This window comes from Rutidosis leptorrhynchoides, chromosome 2, assembly GCF_046630445.1.
Source record: "Rutidosis leptorrhynchoides isolate AG116_Rl617_1_P2 chromosome 2, CSIRO_AGI_Rlap_v1, whole genome shotgun sequence".
Taxonomy (NCBI): Eukaryota; Viridiplantae; Streptophyta; class Magnoliopsida; order Asterales; family Asteraceae; genus Rutidosis; species Rutidosis leptorrhynchoides.
The window spans coordinates 510,619,458-510,643,960 of NC_092334.1; the positions used below are offsets into that span (position 1 = coordinate 510,619,458).

The 24,503-nt window shown below is 39.5% G+C and overlaps 1 protein-coding gene across 1 annotated transcript; it reads left to right on the plus strand.

Annotated features, from left to right (window-relative positions):
• Window positions 1–2,766: 2,766 nt before the first annotated feature.
• On the plus strand, window positions 2,767–7,413 carry LOC139892821 (uncharacterized). Its single transcript, XM_071875950.1, has 5 exons — window positions 2,767–6,365; window positions 6,561–6,647; window positions 6,745–6,831; window positions 7,011–7,100; window positions 7,189–7,413. Exons 1-5 carry the CDS (start codon window positions 6,155–6,157, stop codon window positions 7,218–7,220), a joined length of 507 nt encoding a protein of 168 aa, XP_071732051.1. The 5' UTR covers window positions 2,767–6,154; the 3' UTR covers window positions 7,221–7,413.
• Window positions 7,414–24,503: the final 17,090 nt, after the last annotated feature.

Here is a 24,503-nt window from a genome sequence, read left to right on the forward strand (position 1 = left end):
ATTCATTTATAAAATAGTTAAATCATGAAACATACATATTATCATAATTCATGATTTTTCGTTAGGTACGAGATAATATCTAACACTGAAGCTACATGTCAATTGTCAAATAGTAAGTAGTGGTGAAAACCATTGTTTACAGGTAACCGTGAGTTAACAATAAAGAAAGTAAATCATGGAACATCGAATATGGCAAACGAAGGCTTTAGCATGTTAACCGGAAAATAAACTTATGGCTCGGATACCAATGATGTATAATTAATAGATTCGAGACATACCCGAAAGCTAGTAGCGGAAGTGAGTAAGATCGACGTTTAGATTACCGGTTGGGAAAACGATCACCAAAAGGAAAGCTTTCAAATTTCCACAGCCTAAGATTCCTTCAATAGTTTGCCTCGTACCAACACGAATACTAATGTTTTCTCACTAACTCAATTGTGTGTGTATTTCACTCTTGTTCTTATATCTCAACAAAGAGATGAACTCTCTTTATATAGCCACAAAGATGAAGACCATAAGTCTCCATTAACTTTCAATTTAATGTGGCATACATAAAGAGTGTGGCATACAAAGAGTTTGTGGGTGTAATTAATTCATTATTTCCAACAGGCCATGAAACGGTTGGTTCACTTCAACACCACGTACCTTCTTCTACCACTACGATAACATACTCAGTTCTTCAAGTTTCTTGACAATGAGGTCAAATCAAGTGTTTACACCTACATTACGTACTATTAATAGTTTTAACATGGGCCAGAGTTGAAATGTGAACATTTTTCCCTTGAACTTTATATGCAAGCCATGTAATAAAGAGTGAAAGACTTGGTTACTCATTATAATAATGCAATCATTTTATTACATAAAGAGATCGTTTCTAACGATGTGAGTAGTGCAAAATTATTCATTTCTATACCACCGAAGGTGTCCGTAGCTGATAGTGTAAGGCTACCTGAAGTTGGACTTAAAGCACAGACGTCCGTAGCTGATAGTGTAAGGCTACCTAAAGTTGGACTCAAAGCACTCCAGAGTTTCACATTTGATAAAATCAGACCCACACCAACATCCTTAACACTCCACTTTAATCAGGCGACATTTGCTAATAATATGTCCAACTCGCAAAGCTAAGTAACACCCCTGTTACAGCCATTTTCGGGGTTGGAAACATAGACCTAGTAAAAAGCCTTGGTGCTGATGAGGTTCTCGACTACAAACCCAGATGTATTTTTGATCATATAATATTCTGCAAATTTACATAATGGTTTTGTTGTAGTGCTTTACAAATATAAGTGAATGCAGCATCTTTTTATACACAATAAAAGATAGAAAACATTTTTATGAATATCATACCCACCCAAGAAGGCATAACTTAGAGAAAACCCTCTAGGAGAAACCCCAACCCATAAGGCACAATTTAAAGATGACTCTTCTAGATTCGAACCCTCTCATCTCATGAACCCGGATACCCCGAAGTACCACTGCTCTGTTAATGCAAGTGGCGTCACCGCGTCAGATTGCTTTAATATAATATTAAATTGTTTACTTGCTTTGTTTAATACGTGAAATACCAGGGTTCAATTCCTAGCTATGCCAAATTCTTCAAAAAGGAAGAGTAACTAGAGGGTGCGCATAATGCGCAATTCACCATGTTGGATAGTAGTCTAAAATGGATGGCTCACATTTAAGAAGAAATGAAAAGTAATTCACATTACAAAAGTAGGAAAACATGTGGTGGCTTTTGGTTATTACAAACATGTATATTATTTAGTCAAAGGAATGACTATATTTATTTATTGGTTTCACATGGATGTAGCAAATTGTGACTTTTCATGTTAGGTACATGATGGATGGTATGGTTATAGTTGTTGGCCGATGCTTTCATATGTACCATTCACACAAAGGAAAATCATCTATAAATACATGAGTATGTAGAAGGTGAAAGATAATCCAAGAAAGGATCAAGTGATCCAGAGAGAGAGGATCAAGTATCATAAAAGAAAAACACAGTTGATCGATAATATCAACGGAGAGTGTGTATTTTGTGAGGTTGAGAGTTTTATTCTTGTAAGGAGTGTAAAAGAGTGTACGAGAAACTTAGATTTTATACTAAAATCTAAGGGGCTTGGGTTTAACTCATAGTATACTTTTTCTTGTACCGGGTTCTTTTATATTATAAGAATAAAGGAGACTCTTGGGGTGGACGTAGGCAGGGTTTTTCCGAACCACGTTAAATCGTCGTGTTATCAGTTACTTTATTTGCTTTCTATTATTTCTCGCAAGTTTGTCTCAAACAAATTATATCCACGATTCCGCTGGTGTGGGTGCACTAGGAAAATTGTCATAACAAGTGGTATCAGAGCATCCAGGTGTTTCAGATAGTTTTTTGTTTGGAGATGGCGGAAAAATAGCGATATGCAATTTAAGGTGGAGCCATTTGAGATAACGGATGATGATTGGGATATCATTGAACACATGAATGTGTTTAATAGTCTGGTGGATCAACTTGCAAAAGTTGAGGTTAATATTGAGGAAGAAGTTAAGACCCTTATTCTTCTTTCCTCTCTTCCTAGTTCGTATGATATTTTGGTCACTACTATTCTTTACGGAATGCTACTGTAAAGATGGAGGATGTAGTACCGGTAAGCTTATCACGGGATAAGAGACGAAGATCCAGTGACCATTTTTATGGCATGGGTTCGCTATGGTTGGTCATGGAAGGGGAAGGTTTGCTGAGAAGAGATCTAGTGATAACTGTAGGTCTAGATCAGGTGATGGCGTGAAGGGTATCCAGTGCTTCAAATGTCATGATTGGGGTCACTAAGGAAGGACTGTCCACTCCAGAGGAATGGTGAAGATAAATCTGGGGGGTTCATCGGTTGCGGTAGCAGTTATTGTACCGGTGGGAGATGTTCTCACAATCTCCAAAAGTTCTACTTCTGCTCAAGATGAATGAATTTTAGATTCTGGTTGTACGATGCATGTGTTTTCTAAGGAAGCTTATTTTGATAAGCTAATGTTAAAGAAAGCGGGGTGCTGACTTTAGGTGATGGTTCAACATGTGATGTTGAGGGTGTTTGCATGGTGAAAATAAAATTGTTTCACGGAGCTGCTTACGCTTTTGGTGGTGTGGCGTACACACCAAGGATGTGCAAGAATCTAATTTCCTTATGCGTGTTGGATTCTCAAGGATACGGCTATTCGGCCGTAGGAGGAGTTATGAAAATCAAACGTGGTGTGAAGGTCCTGATGAAGCGAGAGAAGTATGAGGGTTTATATCGTCTGGTGGCGAGTACAAAATGTACTCGTGACTAGAAGGTTTTGAAAGCGTGCACGCGGGAAACAGGTCGGGAACATGTTGGGACATGTTTGACCGAGGTAGACGATGGTGAGAAGGAAAATCCTACTGTGGTGGGAGAGGTGATTCGAGACTCCTCTCTGGTGTCAACTAGGTAAGTTGACAGGGTTAGCTGCACATCATTATTGGCCGTTTATTTGAATCAGTTTCATGACCGAGGTGATTCAAGGTGTGTGAAGCGGGGATAAGGAGGCCAATGGTGAAAATACTTGGCATTAGTATTTTCAGTGACGAAGAAGTTAAATGTTCGTCAAGGTGGAGATTGTTGGACAGTAGTCCATAATGGATGGCTCACATTTAAGAAGAAATAAAAAGTAATTCACATTAAAAAAGTAGGAAAACATGTGGTGGCTTTTGGTTATTATAAACGTGTATATTATTTAGTCAAAGGAATGACTATATTTGTTTATTGATTTCACATGGATGTAGCAAATTGTGACTTTTCATGTTACGCACATGATGGATGGTATGGTTATAGTTGTTGGCCGATGCTTTCATATGTACCATTCACACAAAGGAAAATCATCTATAAATACATGAGTATGTAGAAGGTGAAAGATAATCCAAGAAAGGATCAAGTGATCCAAAGAGAGGATCAAGTATCACAAAAGAAACACACAGTTGATCGATAATATCAACGGAGAGTGTGTATTTGTGAGGTTGGGAGTTTTATTCTTGTAAGGAGTGTAAAAGAGTGTACGAGAAACTTAGATTTTATACTAAAATCTAAGGGGCTTGGGTTTGGGTTTAACTCATAGTGTACTTATTCTTGTACCAGGTTCTTTTATATTATAAAAATAAAGGAGACTCTTGGGGTGGACGTAGGCAGGGTTTTGCCGAACCACGTTAAATCGTCGTGTTATCAGTTACTTTATTTTCTTTCTATTATTTCTCGCAAGTTTGTCTCAAACAAATTATATCCACGCTTCCGCTGGTGTGGGTGCGCTAGGCAAATTGTCATAACACACCCGGTACCAGGTCTCGCGCTCGGGGGACTTGATTACCCGAGGTTTAACCTTCTATGGGGGAGCCAATGTGCTCATTTATAGGAGGGTTTCCTCGCTTACTCAAAAAAAAAACGTGAAATTGTTGTTATGTGCGTTAACGCCTTGTAAATGTATTTACTTTGTCAAAGTTTTCTCGGGATTCATCAAGCACTTGTGTAGTTGTGATTATACTTGGAAAACGGGTCAGGTTGGGTCGGTCTAGGTAAAATATCAAATGGTTTTGGGTTGAAATGGGTCATGGGTCAAACGGGTAAAAATTTTAAACGGGTTCAAATGGGCCAGGTTGGGTCAGTTTGGGTAACGTATCAAATGGTTTTGGGTTGAAATGGGTCATGAGTCAAACGGGTAAAAAATTTAAACGGGTTCAAATGGGCCAGCTTGGGTTGGTTTGGGTAATGAGGGTAAGATATAAAACCTTTATGTATAAGACACTATTGCTAAAGAACCGAGTAAGCAACCACCTCATATGCCAATGCACGAGCCGTAGATGTCGATGCTGAACTAGCAAAGAAGAAGAAGAAAATTCAGACGTGAACCAATCATACCTCAATTAAGAATTGAAGATCTTCTTGAACTCTTCCTAAGACTGAAGATTAATGAAGAACACGTTGATGAAAAATAAATTGTTTGTGTGTGTTCTTCTTGTAATCAGTAATTGTATATTATGTCGTGGGCCATATGGAAGTGAGCTTGAATTGGGCCACATGGGTTCTTAAGTCAGGTTTATAAACATGGGTGGGCTGAGGCTGGCTATCCATTTAATTTAATATAGATAGATAGATAGATAGATAGATAGATATAGAATATAGATAGATGCTGGTCGCCTCTCTCATTCTACATCAAAGATGCATCTGAAATACACGTATTTTCTCTATCTATTATTTGATTTCTTTCATTGAATTATTATTTTTCTCGAAAATTTCATCTTGTATTTCGGATTTAGGGTTTGGTAAGAATATTATCTTTGTTTTTCGGATTTAGGGTTTGGGTCATGAATACTCTAAATATATACGGAGTATTCTCTAAATTTGTTCCTTTTTTTGGTATTCAATTTTGCAGGGTTTGGTTCGAAAAATTGATGTATATTTGTGTATGTATTTTGGTGGTTGAATAATAGTCTTATGCATCATCGTTTTTCTTTTTCTTTTTTTCTTTTCTTTTTTTTCAGAGACGAGGAGGATGTAAGGATCGCATAGCCCAAACACAATGTCATGCAATATAAGTTCAATAGTCCATCATTTTCTAAAACCAATTGGTGATAGAGGGATTTCCCCTTAGACTTATATACATACATTTATTTTATCCCATGACCGATGTGAGACTTTGGTTTGCACCCTTACAAACCTCCCCTCAAACCTAAGTCCATCTAGGCCTCCCCTCCAACGATAGTCTGGATCCAACCTTTACCGCCGCCAACTCGGAACTCTCAACCTGGTGGGAGGGCAGGGAGATTTCGATACAAGGCTTCCAGGATCAACTCATCGTGCCAGGGTCCCCCTCGAACGAGAGCTGGGTCCACTCATCGCTGCTCAAGACCGAGGGGTGCTCCACGTCGCTGCGTGCGCTCAGGGGTGCGCCCTACTGTGCCGTCCACCACATCGGGGCTATAGCCTAGCTCTAATACCACTTGTAAGGATCGCATAGCCCAAACACAATGTCCTGCAATATAAGTCCAATAGTCTATCCTTTTCTAAAACCAATTGGTGATAGAGGGACTTCCTCTTAGACTTATATACATACATTTATTTTATCCCATGATCGATGTGGGACTTTGGTTTGCACCCTTACAGAGGACATGATGATGAAAAAAACGACGAATGTTATGCGATTTCAGCGGCCGCCTCCGCCTATTCGTCGCCACTTTCCTCCTTCCAAGATACTGACAGATTTAAATCATCTTCGTACAAACAATCCGGAGCTGTACCAATCGGAGATGGCTAAATTAAAAAAGAAAATGTCTAGTTCGCGGGAGCGTATCATCGAAGATCCAGAAACCCGAAAAAATCGTAATAACCACTCTTTACTTTTTAATTCAGTATATTTATGCATCGTTAAACTATGTGATTATTATGTTTATTATTAATTGTTATCTATTACTCCGTATTAATTAATTATTTTATTATTATTATTATTAATATTATTATTATCATTATTATTATTATTATTATTATTATTTTTACTGTTTTGTTGTATTGGTTCAGGTCTACTAGCTGAACGCAAAATTGCTGGTCCCTTCAGGATTGTAACCCAGCCGCAAACTGTTAGGAGTACGAAAGAAGCAACTTGTTGTAATTAAACTAAATCCCTCATCTTATAGTTTTACTTTTACACCATTTTTAGTAACTTGGGCTGAGAAAACTAACTCTACATATGGTTAATTATTAGACACCAAATATGAAGTCTATGTGTACAAGGATTTAGCCAATATTGACCCTCGTTTGCAGGTTTTCGAGGTCCTGAACCCCAAAAACGGTATGTGCTTCTTGTTCTGGTGTAAACGTTTGACTTTGGATTTTTTTAATAAACATTATTGATTTATAAAGTTGGTCTGATTATATTATACGCATTACATGTGTGCTTAAATCGTAAATAAGCTAAAATTAGACTTGGCTGGCTCATGATAGTATACACTTGTTTTGTTTATCTAATAGGGGAGGCGGATGAAGAGTATACCGCATGTGTGATCAAGCGCTTCCGCGAGGATCCACTTGACTCAAGTGTAACTGCTATGGCAACTTCTGGTAAAAATATTTCAATCCATTGTAGATTATTATTATTATTATTTTATTATGTTATTATTTATTTATTTATTTTCAAATGACATGCCAGGAACATGTGCGGGTGCTCAAGCGCCACCGTGAGGAAACGGGCGAATCAAGTCTGGTTTAAAATTTAATCTGGTTTAAAATTTAATCTGCCTTTTGTAGTAAAATTTAATCAAATTGTGTTAATCTTAGAGTTGATTTTGTAAATGGTCTGGGGAACATCAGTCAGTGCAAACGTAGTTGACAAGCAAGCATTATAAATGACATAACGGTTATGAACTTATGATATTCAAGCTCTCGAGTTTACGAAAGTATGTCACAATAAGATAAGAATGTCATTGTTTCTCTTTATTCATCGTTAGATTTTACATTTTCACGAGTTAATCATCATGATAATTTTGCATCTCAAGAGTATCTTTGGGCAATTCTCGTAAATCTTTCTTTTAGGATCCACGGGATAAATTACCATAACCAAACTATCTTACCTTCAGCCTTTGGTGATTTATTATGCACATAGTTGCGTGTTTACATTCATGCGCCACACAATTTAGCATCATCGCGCACAATACACGACAACATGTCATGGTCAAGGCAGATTTAGGTGGCATTCCAATAATCAAATTGCCTAACCAAATAACATGTTGGTGATAATAGCTAACAATTTGATACTAACTCCGTCTCATCAGAAGTGTCTACTTTGACTTTTGACAGTCTTTATTTGTCAAATTTGACTATAAATAATTATGGTTGTGTTATATAATATTTGATGAAAATTATATGAATGGATTGAGTTTTAATAGTGTTTTTTCATTGATATAATTTTCATCAAATATTATATAAAATCAACAAAAATATCTAAAGTCAAAGTTAAATTAGAAAGACTGAAAAAAATCAAAGTGGACACTTCTGGTGGGAACCTATACCTCTTATGAACCTGAGAATAAAACACGCAAAACAGGTCAACAATAATGTTGGTGAATCTACATGTTTAAATAATGTAACCGTATCTGAAAAACAGTATTCAGAAAAATAGTTTAAGTTCATTGACCACGAGATTTCAATAAGTACAACCCAACGTTGCAAAATGTTACAAAATCCATGAGCACCTGAATACTAGCATAAAGACCTCCTTTACCCCATAAAAATGTATACAGTTGTTCGAGTGTACATAAAGTTCAAAGTAAATGCACCACAGTTAATGTAGGGTGAGGTTCGTCTAACCTAATGAATCTGTCCATCTAAATTGTGCTTACCCGAAGGTAATAAAAGTATTCAAGCTAGGGGCTTTGTGAACAACACTCAATATGTATAATAAGTACTCGTGTCAACATAAAAGCATTTGAAAATGTAAGTATAACAGCGTGTATTCTTATCCCTGAAAACATGTAAAAAGCAGGACTATAGACTCACCTTTGAAAAGCTCTTGAACGAAAAGTAAGCAAGTAACTTGTATAGTTTATTGCCGAGTAATGCAACCTAAGTATACGTATTTAGGTTGGTCAATATTTATGTCATATACAATAGTGGTTTCATAGAGTAAGTTGTCTTATTGCTCGACTCGACGCGTTTCAAAGCAAAAGTCAACATATAGTCAACTAGTTCATGCAAGTCAGCAAAAGTCAACCAAAGTCAAACCAAAAGTCAAACTTGGTCAAGGTGGTCAACTAAAGTCAACATCAGTAGGTTCATGTCAAATGTTGGTCAACATGTCAATCCTAAGTCAACTAACACGTTTCAGTTCATAATTCGTCAAGTACACGTTCACAGTTTATCGTCTAGCATAAGTTCATGTACAAGTTGCAAACAACGCACAATATTTCATAGAACATAATTCATGGTAATATGGTAAACTCCAGATCTCAACTAAACCTATAAACATTTCCAAAAAGCATAACCAGGGTCTCATACGATGTCTATAAGTCGGGTTTCAGAATGGTTGCAGTTATGGTTCACTAAATCAGTTTCAGACTGCGCACCAATCTCGTAATGACTATAACCGGAGCTAGGAACTTGCAATTAATGCAAGGTCAGTGGCCATGGTTCAAGGACAAGTCAAATTACCATCCAAAAATGAGACATTATTGTTTAGCCAATTGGTACAGTTTATTCATGCAAGTTGGACATTCTGTTTCAGCTCAATTCAGCAGTTACCAAATCTACGGCCTTAGTGTGCACAATGTATCAAGTTTCGAGGTTTGCAATAAACTATAATATTATCACATAACATAAAAAGATTCCATATCCATAATATCAAGCTCTCAAACCATGTACAAGTCAACTTACAGGGCTAAAGGTGCATACGTATTAGATTTGGACAGAATACAGGTTACCATTTTCACACGCACATTACGCAAGCTATACAAATCCATACAATGCAAGGTCTAGATGAAAAGTTATCTAAAACATATGAATTTTCCAGAAATGCAAATACTTGATTCATTATCTCATTTCAAATAGCCTTTAACATTTATTTTAAGTTACCGAGCAAATCAGTTTTATCATGTACGTTCGATTAAGCATAACGAGAGCATTATAAATCCAAATAATACGATATCCTAGTCTAACTTGAGTGTTTTTAAGTCCTCTACACAATTATGATCAGTATGTAAGTCCATTCCATGCCCATTTTTCCAGAATTCGTTTTATTTACAGATTCATCAATAAAACTTCATTTAATCATATCTTACGCATACGGTAACGAATATACGTGAATCCAAAGCCTAAGATTATTAATTTTTCGAGAGAATTCCAAATATACAATAATATTTAACATTCAAGAAAGTTAAGTTTCTGTAATCATTCAAAACAAATTCGGATTAACCCTACTCGCATCAATCGAACAAATTAATGCTAGCAATTAACAATAATGCATATGGACTTGAGCAATTGACAACTTACACTATCAAACTTTATAAAAATCAGATTTTTAAAGATTAGGGTTTATGTAAATATACCTTTGATCAACAAATTAGTTATACCAACGCGTAGAGGATGATGTGAATTGCAACTTTCGTGTTCAAGGTTTAATCTAAAAGTGAAAAATTGATGTGGTTGTAATGGTGGGTGTGATTGTCGATGGGAGCAGAGGGAGGAGGCAGAAAAATCGACTGGTATGGGATTAGGGATAATGATCAGTAGTTTAGGTTAACTAGTAATTTAATTTAGGGCCCTAAATCAATTAGCTAAATACCCACTAAGCCCAAAATAGAAATTAAAGGGGTGAGGAGTGGGCCATTCGGCGAATTTGGCCCAAGGGGGTTCCCGGGCTATCGTTGTCTAATTCCTTGTACTCGTGGTCCGTTTCAAGTGCCGTTTAGGCGTATCGAAGGACCGGAACGATAAACCGATCGTTAAAACGCAACCAAACGTTTAATTTATTAAAATACCAAATAAATTAAATATTTTTAAAAGTTAATAATTATTAAAATAATTATTAAAACAAACCCGAGCGTTTCGTTACTCGAAAGGTAATTTTTGCAGTTATTCAAACCGTTGCGTTTTTATTGTATTTCATTATCCGAAATAAGTTTATTAATTAATATTAACCCATATTAATTCATGTAACCCTCCAAGGATCAAGTATGCAATTAATACACTTAAACACATAAAAAGTCAATTAATCACCGTTAAAACAACTAACAGACAGTTAACGGAAGTGACAGAAAAAGTAGGGTTGTTACACATGGATCATTCGATCCATTCCTATTATCTTGAATAAATGGTCCCCAAGTATCTCGCTAGCCAAAGAAGATCTAACAAAAAGTACATTTTTGGGTTAAAGTTCATGATGTGTCGTTAGCCGGTTATACGTATGATGGTTTAAGCTTTATTGCTTCGAGAATTGGATTACTATTGATGTTAAATTCGTATACTAGTACCATGTACATCGAATCATGGGGGAGACCACACTATGCAAGGGCTCAAATAGAAGTGAATGCTAAAGATGAGTTTCATGATACACTAACCGTAGCCACGCCATCCTTGGAGGGTAATGGTATAACTAAGGATGAAGTACGTATCGAGTATGAATAGAAATCATCACGTTGTGTAAGGTGTAATGTTTTTGGCCAAAAGGATGCTCAATGTCCTAAGGCAATACCGGTTACTAATAAGGTTGTCGAAACTGTTGATGGTTTCAAAGAAGTCACTAGACGGGCTGGAAAATATGGGCAAAGAATATGACCCAAAACAAAAAGAATGGTGCTGGTTTTGTAGTGGGACAAAAGACTTAGTTTTTTCATAAGCCACTTACTAGGGAGCCTCTTGTTTAAATAAAAGAAGTTAATAAACAGAAAGATGATGCCAAAGCAAGTATAACTGGAATAAATGAAATTCTCAACCCATTTGATGCGTTTAATTCAATTAGAGAGGATGGGCCGAATATTAACATTACACACATTGACAAAGGTATAGTTGATGAAGAAAGCAATGTGGAAGGTGACCTTGATAAGGAGTACATAAGATTGAAAGTCAACTCTGAGGGGGCAAGCACTCCCGGTAAAGATGGTTTCGATGATTAGTTTAGCTTCATGGAACATCCCGGAGCAAAATAAGGTCAAAGATATTATTGGTAATAATAATTTGTGTTTATGCGCTATTCCAGAGTCTCGTGTTGCAATCAATAAGCAGAAGATTTTTTGCAATAGAGTATTCTTTAGGTGGAGCTGGACATCAGATTCAAGTCTATGTCAAAATGGTACGAGAACTATTGTCGGATGGGATCCGAATATTGTGGATATGATGATTCTATCTGATACCAACCAGGCGATTCATTGCTAGATGCGAATAATAAATGAAAAAAAAAACACTTGTTTGTCTCCTTTGTGTATGCGCCAAACTCATATATTGAACATCGGCTTATGTGGGGAGAATTGCGTATTCATTGTGGTTTTGTAGGCATGCATCCATAGTCTATCCTTGGGGATTTTAATGCATTATTATATGCTGAAGAATCGACGAGCCGTAGCTCCTCAATGACTATTGCAATGAGGGAATTTCAGGAGTGTATAAACTCAATTCAAGTGGTTGATCTAAATCATTCAGGATTAAGCTTTATGTGGAACCGAAAACCTAATGAGCAATGTGGTATGTTGAAAAAGATTGATAAAGTATTGGTTAATAAGGAGTTTATAACAAAACATGCTAACGCCTATGCAATATTTCAACCATATCGGATCATAGTCTCGCGGTGGTATAGATTCCAACTCGTGAGAAACCTCGTCCTAAAATGTTTTAATTTCGTAATTATGTGGTTGACAAAGAAGGTTTTAGTGAGTGTGTCAAGAATGGGTTGAATGTAAATATTGAGGGTTATACTATATACAAAATAGTAACTAAACTGCGTCTGTTCAAAAAACCATTTCGTAAAATGATGTGGAATAAGGGTAATATACATGCGAATGTGGTCAGATTGAGAGAAGAACTTGATCAAATTCAGTGCAAGTTGGATGCGAATCCATATATGCTGGTAGGATATTAGAGATGCAGAGATTAAAATTCTTAAGGAGTATAATGATGCTATATGGGATGAAGAAAGGTTTCTCAAGCAAAAATCTAAGGTAGAATGGCTTCGTGCAGGAGATAATAATACAAGTTATTCTCAGAAAGTGGTAAAAGCAAAGTCAAATAGATGTCGAATTAAAGCAGTTATGAATCATGATGGGGTAATTATCGAAGGTGGTGGGGTACCGGATGTGTTTGTAAAGCACTATATGGATTTTTGAGGACTGATTATGATCATGTTTAGGTTCCTCTAGAACAATCATTATTGACATCAAAACTGCCACAATATATAGATGAGTTTATGGTTCGGCCAATAAGTGATGTGGAAGTTAAAAGTGCAATGTTTGTTATTGGTGAAGACAAAGCCTCGGGTTCGGATGGGTACACGTCCACCTTTTTTAAAAGGGCTTGGGATGTTGTTGGATCAGAAGTGTGTATTGCAATTAAAGAATTCTTTAACAATGGGCAATTATTGACTAAAATCAATCACACAATTCTGCTTGTATTGTCGAAAGTGAAGTCTCCCTCTAAGGTAATGACTATCGTCCTCTTTCTTATTGTAATATAATTTACTAATAGGACTAAGGATAACCTAGATGGTATTATAAGTGGCAGTCTTTCGGCGTTTGTGCTTGATAGGAGAATAATAGATAACATCATAAATTACTCGGGAGATTATGAAAGACTATCACTTAAATCGAGGCACCCCGAGATGCGCTTTTCAAGTTGATATCCAAAAGGCTTATGATACAGTTGATTGGTTGTTTTTAAAGGATGTGCTTCATGGGTTTGGATTTCACGATTATATGATGAGTTGGATTATAAAGTGTGTCACTACAACATCGTTCTCGATTTGCATAAATGGGGATTTACATGGTCAATTTCAAGGGAAGAGAGGGTTACGGCAGGGGGACCCGATGTTGCCATATCTTTTTACGATGCTTATGGAGATTATTATTCTACTGATTCGCCAGAATATAAACAGTTTCGACGAGTTTAAGTATCATTCGAAGTGTGAAAGTTAGGAGATAGTTAATGTGTGTTTTACTGATGACTTGTTCCGTTTCTCGCATGCAAATTTCTTTCGGTTAAGGTGATAGCAGACGCACTTGAGGAGTTTAAAAATTGTTCGGGGTTGGCTCCTAGCGTCCAAAAAAGTGTTGCATCTTTTTCTAATGTGCAAACTGCTACGATAAATGCTATCTTTAATGTAATGCCATTTACAGAGGGTTGTTTACCGGCCATGTACATAGGTATCCTCTTAATTTCATCCAGATTGTACCATAAGGACTGTAAGGGAGTTATTGACCGTTTGGGAAATAAGCTTGAAAATTGTAAGAACATGTCGTTATCTTTTGCGGGGCGTCTTCAACTTATTAAATTCGTGTTATCTTCCATGCAAGTGTATTGGTCTTCCTTTTTCATTCTCCCGGCTAATGTTATTAAATATATGGAAAAAATCATGTGTGGGTTTATGAGGTGTCATGGCAAGATGAAGAGAGACAAAGTGAAAGTCAAATGCTTCTAGTATGTTTGCCCAAAAAATAAGGCGGGCTCGGTGTTGAAAGTCGTAAAGTTTGGAATATCGCGCTCATCTCCTATCATGTATGGAATATTATCACTCATAAATAATCATTATGGGTTAGGTGAATTCACTCGTATCGCTTGAATAATCGAAAGTTTTAGTAATGGATATACCAAACTCGGCTAGTTGGGGATGGCGAAAGATTTTGAGAATTCGAGATAAGATTCGTCACTTGATTATGCATTATGTTGGTGATGGTCAATCTACATATGCCTGACACGATTCATGGTGTGACTTCAGACCTTTGGGAGATGTAATCACACATCTTGAAATTCATATGGATGGTTTAAATGATGGCTCGATGGTAGCTGATCTGCTAAATTCAACATGTTGGAATTGGCCGACTAAATTGTTGAACAAGTACCCTATGTTATCTAGTATACAGTTCTTGAACGTGTGTGACAAAGTAAGCTGCTGATGGAAGCTAAAGTGATTTTACAACCAAGATTTTATGGGATTCCCTAAGGCCTAGAGGTAATGATGTTGAGTGGTATCATGTTATCTGGTTTTCAACCTGCATTCTGTAAGACCCTGTTTCCTGTTTCAGTTATGTAGGACGCCGTCCAAGAAGTGGGACGCCGTCCAGTAGAGAAGGACTGGACGCCGTCCAGAAAGTGGGACGCCGTCCAAATGGTCTGACGGGCCAGCTGTGTTATTGTTTTAAAAAGGGCATTTTGGTCAAATCACTTGGGTGTCGGTTTGGAGCCTTCAAGGCTGATCTAGATCCCATTTGTGGATCACTTTTCACCAACACAAACACTCTCAACCATATCTAGAGAGAGAGTAAGAGTTTAGAGAGAGAGAGCTTGATTTGGAGAAGGAGTCGGATTCTCACCAAAGCTCGGGTTCTAAAGTTGTTCTACTCGTCAACGGCATCATTTTGGCAGTATTGGTAAGTCTCAACCCCGAATTTCATCTTTATGATTTGATATTCAAGTTAGGGTTTTGAGCTTGATTGGTTGTGAAACTCTTTTAGATGATGAAATGGGTTTATGGTGACTAATTATTGTGATACTTGGTGGGTTTTGGGTTGGTTGACGTTTTGGTCATGTTTAGGCTTTGATTTGGGTTTAATCACTAGGTTTAGTGATTATGGAAGTGTTGGAACCCTTTTAGGAGTATTTGGTTGACTAATTTTGAAATGGGTCAAAATTAGGGTTTGGTGTCATTTTGGGTAAGACGGGTGGTTAACACTTGTGTTCGGGTTTAGTTGGCGTATTAGGACCATTCTCACTTGTGTTAGTGATTATTGGTTAGTTTGGACGCGATTTGGTGCTTGGAAGTGCAATGGGTCGAAATTGCACTAAGTGTCGATTTGAGTTGGTTTGTAAATCCACTCTAAGTGTGTTGTTTGTATTGTGATAATGGAATAGGTACTTTCCATTGGCGCGTTGCGGATTATTTCAGTTGCATTCATCAAGGCTACAAGGAGAGTGTTAATATCCTATGTGCAGATGTATGTGTAGGATGGGTGCGGGTCAGGTGAAGTGATTCTCGGTTATAGAGCTCACTTCACATATAGGTGAATTTTGATGGACTTGCGTATAGGTCCAATTGGCACGGGTGTGCGTTTTGGTTGACCACCTTTGGCGAGGTGCACAATTTGTATGTACGATATCACATATGCTTGTGATGTGGATTATACAACCCCAATGGCGAAGGGTTGGTATTGAGTTGTGATTGGAGAAGTGGATCACGTGTGGATGCGGATTCACGATGACGAGTGTAGTTTCGGTCATCTTATTGTGTAAGTGAGTCTCGTGTAGTTCGGATTCATGATGACTCGTGTAGTTCGGTCATCTTATTGAGGTAGTGATCTCGTGTGGTTGCAGATTTACTAAGGCTCGTGTAGTTCGGCCAACCTCGATGTTGTTGTGGTATTGAAGATAGTAATCTCGTGTGAATGCGGATTTACTAAGGCTCGTGTAGTTCGGCCAATCTTCATGTTCGTAATTGGTAGTCGGTTCCAGTATTGGGTTAAGGGGTTAACCTTGGACGTTTGTATATTGTACATTGTTGTATTGCTGTGATGTAGCTAACCCACCGGGTGTGGCTTATTGGCGTTGTTCACATCGTCGTTGGTGAACATATCTTATTTATGATATTATTACCTTGATGCTTAGTGATCGTACGGCATGCTTAGCTTAGCTTCCCTTTATGCTTGGATGCTCCGGTATGCGTTATTTGATTACTTATGTGGCGTGTCCATTTTATGCGTATATATGTATGTAGTATATTCTCACTCACTAAGCATTAGCTTACCCTCTCGTTGTTTACATTTTTATAGATTTGCTTGGTTGTGGTGGCTCGGGTAAGCGTGGGGACTAGTGGACTTGCGTAGTTGCTTAGAAGACGTGCTTTTGGATTTGATTAGGATTGGGTAGCGTATCCCCAATCACCATGCTCGGTGTTCGTTTTTGTGTTAAACTTATATGGTCGAAAACTCGTAATTTTGTACGAAAGTCGTAAAACGTCCGATGTGGGCCCGGTGTCATAAAACTCGATTTTATCGTGGAAAACTCTTAGTTTTAATTATTATAACATATTGTGAAAGTGTTTTCATTTAAAAGTGTCGGGAAGCGGGTTTTCCACCCGCGTAACTTTGACAAACTGATTAGGAACTTTTAGTACATTTGGACGCCGTCCTGGTCTTCGCAACTGGACACCGTCCAGATAACTGGACGCCGTCCAGATGAACTGTGTTACAAATTTTTTTTATGGCACATTTTTGGATGGATAACGGGTTGGGCCGTTACAAGTGGTATCAGAGCATGGTCTAAGGGATTTAGGCGACTTAAGATAGGTGCCAAGACTTAGACTTTTGTGTGTGCTTATTTGTTGCGGGATTTGTAGGAGTACGGGTCGGAATGGAAATTTGGTTAGTGCCTTAGCGTGTAGGTGAACTAACTAGAGTATTGGCTTGTGTTGTGACATTATTCTTGCGTGTGTTTATGTTGCGTAGAATATTTGGTTTTGTTTATATCGTCGAGCGAGACGGTCGTTGTACTAACAAGTTGAGACGACGTGTGTGCGTAATAAGGACTTGCAAACCTTATTGCGGGTGCAAATCGTGTCTAACAAGTGATGTACAACGAGTGTTTAGCAAGATGGGGCGGTGTTGTGCGTGTGGTTTTATACGTTCGTGGACTAATCGTTTTGAATTCTTTAGAATGACGACGTGAAACGAGATCGAGACAAATGACGTTGAGTTTAACGCTAGAGTTGTGACCGCCGTTGCGGAGCAAATGGATGCGTTTCGAGAAGAAATGGATAGGAAGTATTCCGAATTTCGGAGTAGTAGTGAAATGGAGCGTTGTCTTAAGAGCTTCATGAGGACTAAACCTCGATGTATGACGGGAAACCGGATCCTTTGGTAAGCACAACTTGGATCTCGGATGTTGAAGGGTGTTTTTGCACTATTGAATGCCCTCCCGAGAAGAGGACAAGACTCGCTACTAGTTTGTTGCGAGGTAGGGCGAAGGATTGGTTGGATGGTAAGATTGATCTTGTCGGTGGTGAACCGTTTATGGCATTATCGTGGGACGATTTTAAGGAGGAATTCTTCGAGGAGTTCCGGACTTCAGTCGATTTGTCGGAATTGCGTAGCAGGTTGCGAAATTTGCAACAGGGTTCTATGGATTTGAATACTCTCAAGATGACCTTTATGGCGAAGGCTCGTTTTTGCCCGGAGTATTTGGGGAATGATCGTTTGTTGATGGAAGATTTTTATCGGACTTTGAATGATGACTTGAAGAATAAAATTAGCCGGGGTTACGCGAAATCTTTTGCCGAATTATTCGCTGTGGCTAGATGTTTCGAGTCGTTTTCACGATCGAAGATGGGTGAACCTTCAAGTGAGAGAAGGGTTGTTTCGTACGGTGCTCCAAGTAAGAGGACTAAGGGTCCGAGTGTGAGCACGGGTGGTACACGAACGGGTATATCGGACTCTAGTGCGTCAAGGTGTTACAATTGTGGCTTGAGGGGTCACAAGTCGTGGGAATGTTCGGTGCCAAAGGGGGATGGCATGGTGTGCTTCAATTGCCAAGAAGAAGGACATCGTAAGTCGGAGTGTCCCAAGTTAGCAGGGACGGGTGCGTGTAACATCCCAAACCGTTAACCAACCAAAAACGCGGAATAAAAAAAAAATTTAAACTGGATAGAAGGGTGCGCGGCGCGCACCACTGCCTGTGCGCGGCGCGCACAAGGCCTGTGACAGTTCTGATCAAAATGTCCATTTTTCGCGAAAAGATCTTCGATTTCCCGACACTTTTAGACCAAACGCTTTTCACAACAATTTATATTAGTTAAAGCTAACACGTTCCAATAATAAAATGAGTTTTACGAGACCGGGCCCACATCGGCCGTTTTACGACTTTCGTACAAAATACAAGTTTCGACCACATGATTTTTAACACAAAATAAAGACCGAGCATGGCGATTGGGGATACGCTACCCAATCATAATCAATCCAAAAGCAAGATCTTCTAAAGCAACTATGCGAGTCCACTAGTCCCCGTTTACCCGAGCCACCGCATCCATGCAATCTATAAAAATGTCAACAACGAGAGGGTAAGCTAATGCTTAGTGAATGATAATATACAACATACATATATATGCATAAAATGGACACGCCACGAAATAACAAATACCGCATACCGAAGCATCCATATATAAGGCACTACATTAAGCATACCGTACGATCTCTAAGCAACGAGCTAAAGATACAACAACAATTATAAGTTCACCAACGACGATGTGAACAACGCCAAGAAGCTACACCCGGAGGGTTAGCTACACCACAACAATACATTAATATATAACAATATATATATAACGCACAAGGTTAACCCCTTAACCCAATACCGAGAACCAAGTACCACAATGAAGATTGGCCGAACTACACGAGCCTTAGTAATCCGAAACTACACGAGATTACTATCTCCACATCATCGAGGTTGGCCGAACTACACGAGCCTTAGTAATCCGAACCACACGAGATTACTACCTCAATAAGATGACCGAACTACACGAGTCACCATGAATCCGAACTACACGAGATTCATTTGATAAGATAACCGAAACCACACGCGTCATCGTGAATCCGAAACCACACGCGATTCACTTCTCCAACTCAAACCCACGGTCACGGGATTATAAAATCCACCATATCGGGGCTACAACATCCAAATCACAACCACGTGTGATAATGTACACACGAACGTGTACTTCGCCAAAGATGGTCAACCAAAACGCACAACCGTGCCAATTGGATCTAAACGCAAGTCTATCAAATCCACCTATATGTGAAGTGAGCTCTATAACCGAGAACCACTTCACCCGACCCGCACCCATCCTACACATACGTATGCACATAGGATATTAACACTCACCTTGTCGCCTTGATGAATGCTTCCAAGTAATCCGCACCTCGCCAATGGAAAGTACCTATTCCATTATCACAAATTCAACAACACACTTAGATTGGATTTACAAACCAACCCAATTTGATACTTAGTGCAAATTCGACCCAAATGCACTTCCCAGTACAAACCGCGCCCAAAATTAACCAATAATCACTAACACAAGTGAGAATGGTCCTAACACGCCAATTAAACCCGAACACAAGTGTTAAACACTTACAAATCTCCAAATTGCCCATAAACCCTAATTTTGACCCAAAGTCAAAACTAGTCAACCAAATAACCCTAAATGGGTTTCAATACTTCCATAATCACTAACTTAAGTGATTAAACCCAATTTCAAGTCCTAATCATGGTCAATTTGTTCACCAACCCAAAATCCACCAACAATAACAACAAACCCGATTACTAGCATCACTAAACTCACTCCAAGAGTTTAAATGGGTTTCTCATCAATTTAAGTTCAAACCCTAACTTGATTATCAAAATCAAACAATGAAATTCGGAGTTAGAACTTACCTCAACCACCAAAACGTAGCTAGGAACGAGGTGAACAACTTTAAAACCCGAGACTTTGATCAATTCAAGCTCCTTCTTCTCCAAAATCCCAAATCTCTCTCTAGAAACTCCCTCTCTCTCTAGAATGATTTGAGAGTGTTAATGGATGTGAAATGTGATCCAAAATTGAATCTAACCAGCTGATATGGCTTCACATCCGGCCTCAAGTGAAAAGACCAAAAAGCCCCTCATTAAACCAAAAATAGAAAAAACAGAATTCTATCGCTGGGCTCGTGCGCGGCGCGCACCCATGGGTGTGCGCGGCGCGCACCCATGTCTGGGCAGAATCTGAGCTTTGTTTAATTACACAATGCTTCCTGCACTTTATGTAGCATAATTACCCTTCCGTATAATAAATATTAGGGTCTTACAACTCTCCCCCGCTTAGAATCGATCACGTCCTCGTGATCCTCGTCACTTAACCAAACGGACCACACTCCACGGTCCTCAAACATAAGTCCCAACCGACCTTCCTAGGCAATTCTTCCCAATGAATCGCCTTTAAAAACTAAATCATCACCCGCGATTTATCAAATCCACCAATCCGAGCACTAAAACCATGCTCATTCCCTAACATCGGGAAAAATCAACCAATCTCGTACCGAGATATCAATCCCTTAGCGTACCCTTACCGAGTACAACACTAAAAGCAACCAAGTCTCAACCTAAGGTCAACAACCTGAACAATGAAGACCGAACCAAACGAATCCTTACGGATAACACCAATCATTAGACATCCCTAGTAGTGCGCAATACGACCAAAACGCAACTACCGTAACATCATAAAGCAAACGGCTAAAACCGATAGCGCCCAAAACGACTATGGAAACGCAAATCCCAAGGTGTACCAAATCAACTATCGTCACACCCGTAGCAACATGTGAGCGAAACACGGCTAACGCATCACTAAACATACAACATGGTCCTCACGACCCCACCATCAGTGTATCAAACAACCGATAGATCAAACAACACGGTCCTTACGACCCCACCATTGGTGTATAAAACAACCAATAGATCAAACATCCCGGTCCTTACGACCCCACCATCGGTGTATAAAACAACCGACGGATCACGCAACACACGAAGGCTGGCCGAAAACACACGCGCCTTAGTGAATCCGAACTACACGCGACTCACTACCTTCACTACAACAACAATCGGGAATGGCCGAACTACACGCGCCATAGTGAATCCGAACTACACGAGAGTCACTATCCCAGAGGAATGACCGAACTACACGAGTCACTTGTGAATCCTAACTACACGAGACTCACTCCTCAATACAATGACCGAAACCACACGAGTCATTTGTGAATCCGAACTACATGAGATTCACTTCCACAACATCGAGGTTGGCCGAACTACACGAGCCTTAGTAATCCGAAACCACACGAGATTACTACCTCAATAAGATGACCGAACTACACGAGTCACCATGAATTCGAACTACACGAGATTCATTCCGATAAGATGACCAAACTACACGCATCATCGTGAATCCGAAAACACACGCGATCCACAACCATGATGAAGTCAGCGGACCCGAAGATCATGCTTCACCAATCTCAACACCGGATGAAGTCAGCGGACCCGAAGATCATGCTTCACCGATATAACACCACGCTCATGATGAAGTCAGCGGACCCCGAAAGTCATGCTCCACCAATCACGTACTCCCATGATGAAGTCAGCGGACCCTAAAGATCATGCTTCATCAATCAACCATACCATAATGAAGTCAGCGGACCCCGAAAATCATGCTTCATTAATCACAATCCCATGATGAAGTCAGCGGACTCCGAAAGTCATGCTTCATCAATCAACAATACCACGATGAAGTCAGCGGACTCGAAGGTCATGCTTCATCAATCACATACGCACCTTCGGCCTCAAACAACGAGTAGTGCAACATCGCGCTCTGCTACACTATAGTGAACCCTAGCGGACCACTAACCATCTATAATCGAGCAAGAACCACCTATATCAAACATAGGCACCGAACAATAATTCTCCAAAAGAGAACCCGACACACACCTCCCTTAACCGAAGGATTTCACCTTGCTCGCCAAACACGTCCATTATCTCTCAACGAGATTCACCAACTTACCACCTCGGTGATAATTTACAAATCCCAAACCATAAGGACAATTTATCCGAAATTGTACTATACCACATATCGACCAAAATTTCCGGATCTACCAAAAGTATCATCCGAAATCTCCCACCAAAGCCTCCTCGTGCGGGAGTGTAACTCCCCCACTTGGAATTACGTTCCAATGTCACAACTCGTATAACTGCACAATGCTACCAAAGGTAGACTTTACCAATAATTGGGCTCACACGACCCATCACTAAATCTTGCTCCAACCTTGAGCACACGAAGGATTTTAACAAATCCTTAAACACTTTGAACGAAAAGTGTACCGCAACACAATCGGAGTCGAACACCACGCTAGTAGGTATAAAAGAGGCACCTAATGTCGCGTCACGTAGACTCCTTTACCAACATACATCGAGATCAAACACTCGATCTTTTTCGGGTTCCAATCCACCCAACGAACCTCATGGTTCATCAACTTCAACACGAAAACGAACACGCGCTTAACAATCGAACACCAAAACCCACTTCCATGGTTTGGTAGAAACATTTCCCAAATACTAAGGAATGCTTGGCTGCACCAAGTCTCACGCCCTTCGCCCGATAATCAAACGTCACCATAGGGTACTTCCATTAGGAACGTCACCCATAACAACAATATGCACAACACAAGGCATTTAATCAACTCAAATTCAACGGCACTTAATAAATAATCAAAGGACATATTTATTAAAACGAAACGTACCTTAACGTCTCCTTGCCGCACCCGTCCCCGCTAACTTGGGACATTCCGACTTACGATGTCCTTCTTTTTGGCAATTGAAGCACACCATACCATCACCCTTTGGTACCGAACATTCCCAAGACTTGTGACCCCTCATGCCACAATTGTAACATCTAGCCGCACTAGAATCCGACATACCCGTTCGCGTACCACCCGTGCTCACACTCGGACCCTTAGTCCTCTTACTCGAAGCACCATAAGAAACAACCCTTCTCTCACTTGAAGGTTCACCCTTCTTCGATCGTGAATACGACTCGAAACCTCTAGCCAAGTCGAATAATTGCGAAAACAATTTCGCTTGACCCCGACTAATTTTACTCTTCAAGTCATCATTCAAGGTTCGATAGAAATCCCCCATCAACAAACGATCATTCCCTAAATAATCCGGACAAAAACGAGCCTTCGCCATAAAGGTCGTTTTGAGAGTATTCAAATCCATAGAACCCTGTTGCAAATTTCGCAACTCATTACGCATTTCTGATAAATCGGCTGAAGTTCGGAACTCCTCGAAGAATTCCTTCTTAAACTCGTCCCACGATAAAGCCATAAACGTTTCGCCACCGACAAGATCAATCTTACCATCCAACCAATCCCTTGCCCTACCCCGCAACAAACTAGTAGCGAGTCTCGTCTTTCTCTCGGGGGGGCAATCAATAGTACGAAAACACCCTTCGACGTCCGAAATCCAAGTTGTGCTTACCAAAGGATCCGGCTTTCTGTCGTACATCGGGGGTTTAGTCCTCATGAAGCTCTTAAGACAATGCTCCATTTTGCTACTACTTTGAAGTTCGGAATACTTCCTATCCATTTCTTCTCGAAACGCACTCTTTGCTCCGCAACGGCAGCCGCAACTCTAGCATTCAACTCCAAATCGTTCGCCTCGATCCCACTTCCCGTCGCCATTCTAAGGAATGCAAAGCGATTAGATCACGAACGTATAAAACCACACACAACACCGGCCCATCTTGCTAAACACTCGTCGTACATCACTTGTTAGACACGATTTGCACCCGTAATAAGGTTTGCAAGTCCTTATTACGCACACACACCGCATCAACTCGTTAGTACAACAACCGCCTCGTTCGATGATATAAACAAACACAAACAGAATTCTACGCGATATAAACACACGCGAGAATTACACCACAACACAAATAATATATTAATAATATCCGCATTACTAATATAAACGTTAGTCCACCTACAATCAAGGCACTAACTATAACTCATTCCGACCCGTAATCCTACAAGTCCCGCAACAATTAAGCACACACAAAAGTCTAAGTCTAGGCACCTATCTCAAGTCACCTAAATCCCTTAGACCATGCTCTGATACCACTTGTAACATCCCAACCCGTTAACAAACCAAAAACGCGGAATAAAAAAAAATTTTAAACTGGACAGAAGGGTGCGCGGAACGCACCACTGC

Coding starts and splice junctions, on each gene's coding strand:
- LOC139892821 (XM_071875950.1), top strand. CDS start 6,155: ATGATGATGAAAAAAACGACGAATGTTATGCGATTTCAGCGGCCGCCT. Junction 6,366..6,560: donor TCCAGAAACCCGAAAAAATC/GTAATAACCACT, acceptor GTATTGGTTCAG/GTCTACTAGCTGAACGCAAA. Junction 6,832..7,010: donor GGTCCTGAACCCCAAAAACG/GTATGTGCTTCT, acceptor TTTATCTAATAG/GGGAGGCGGATGAAGAGTAT.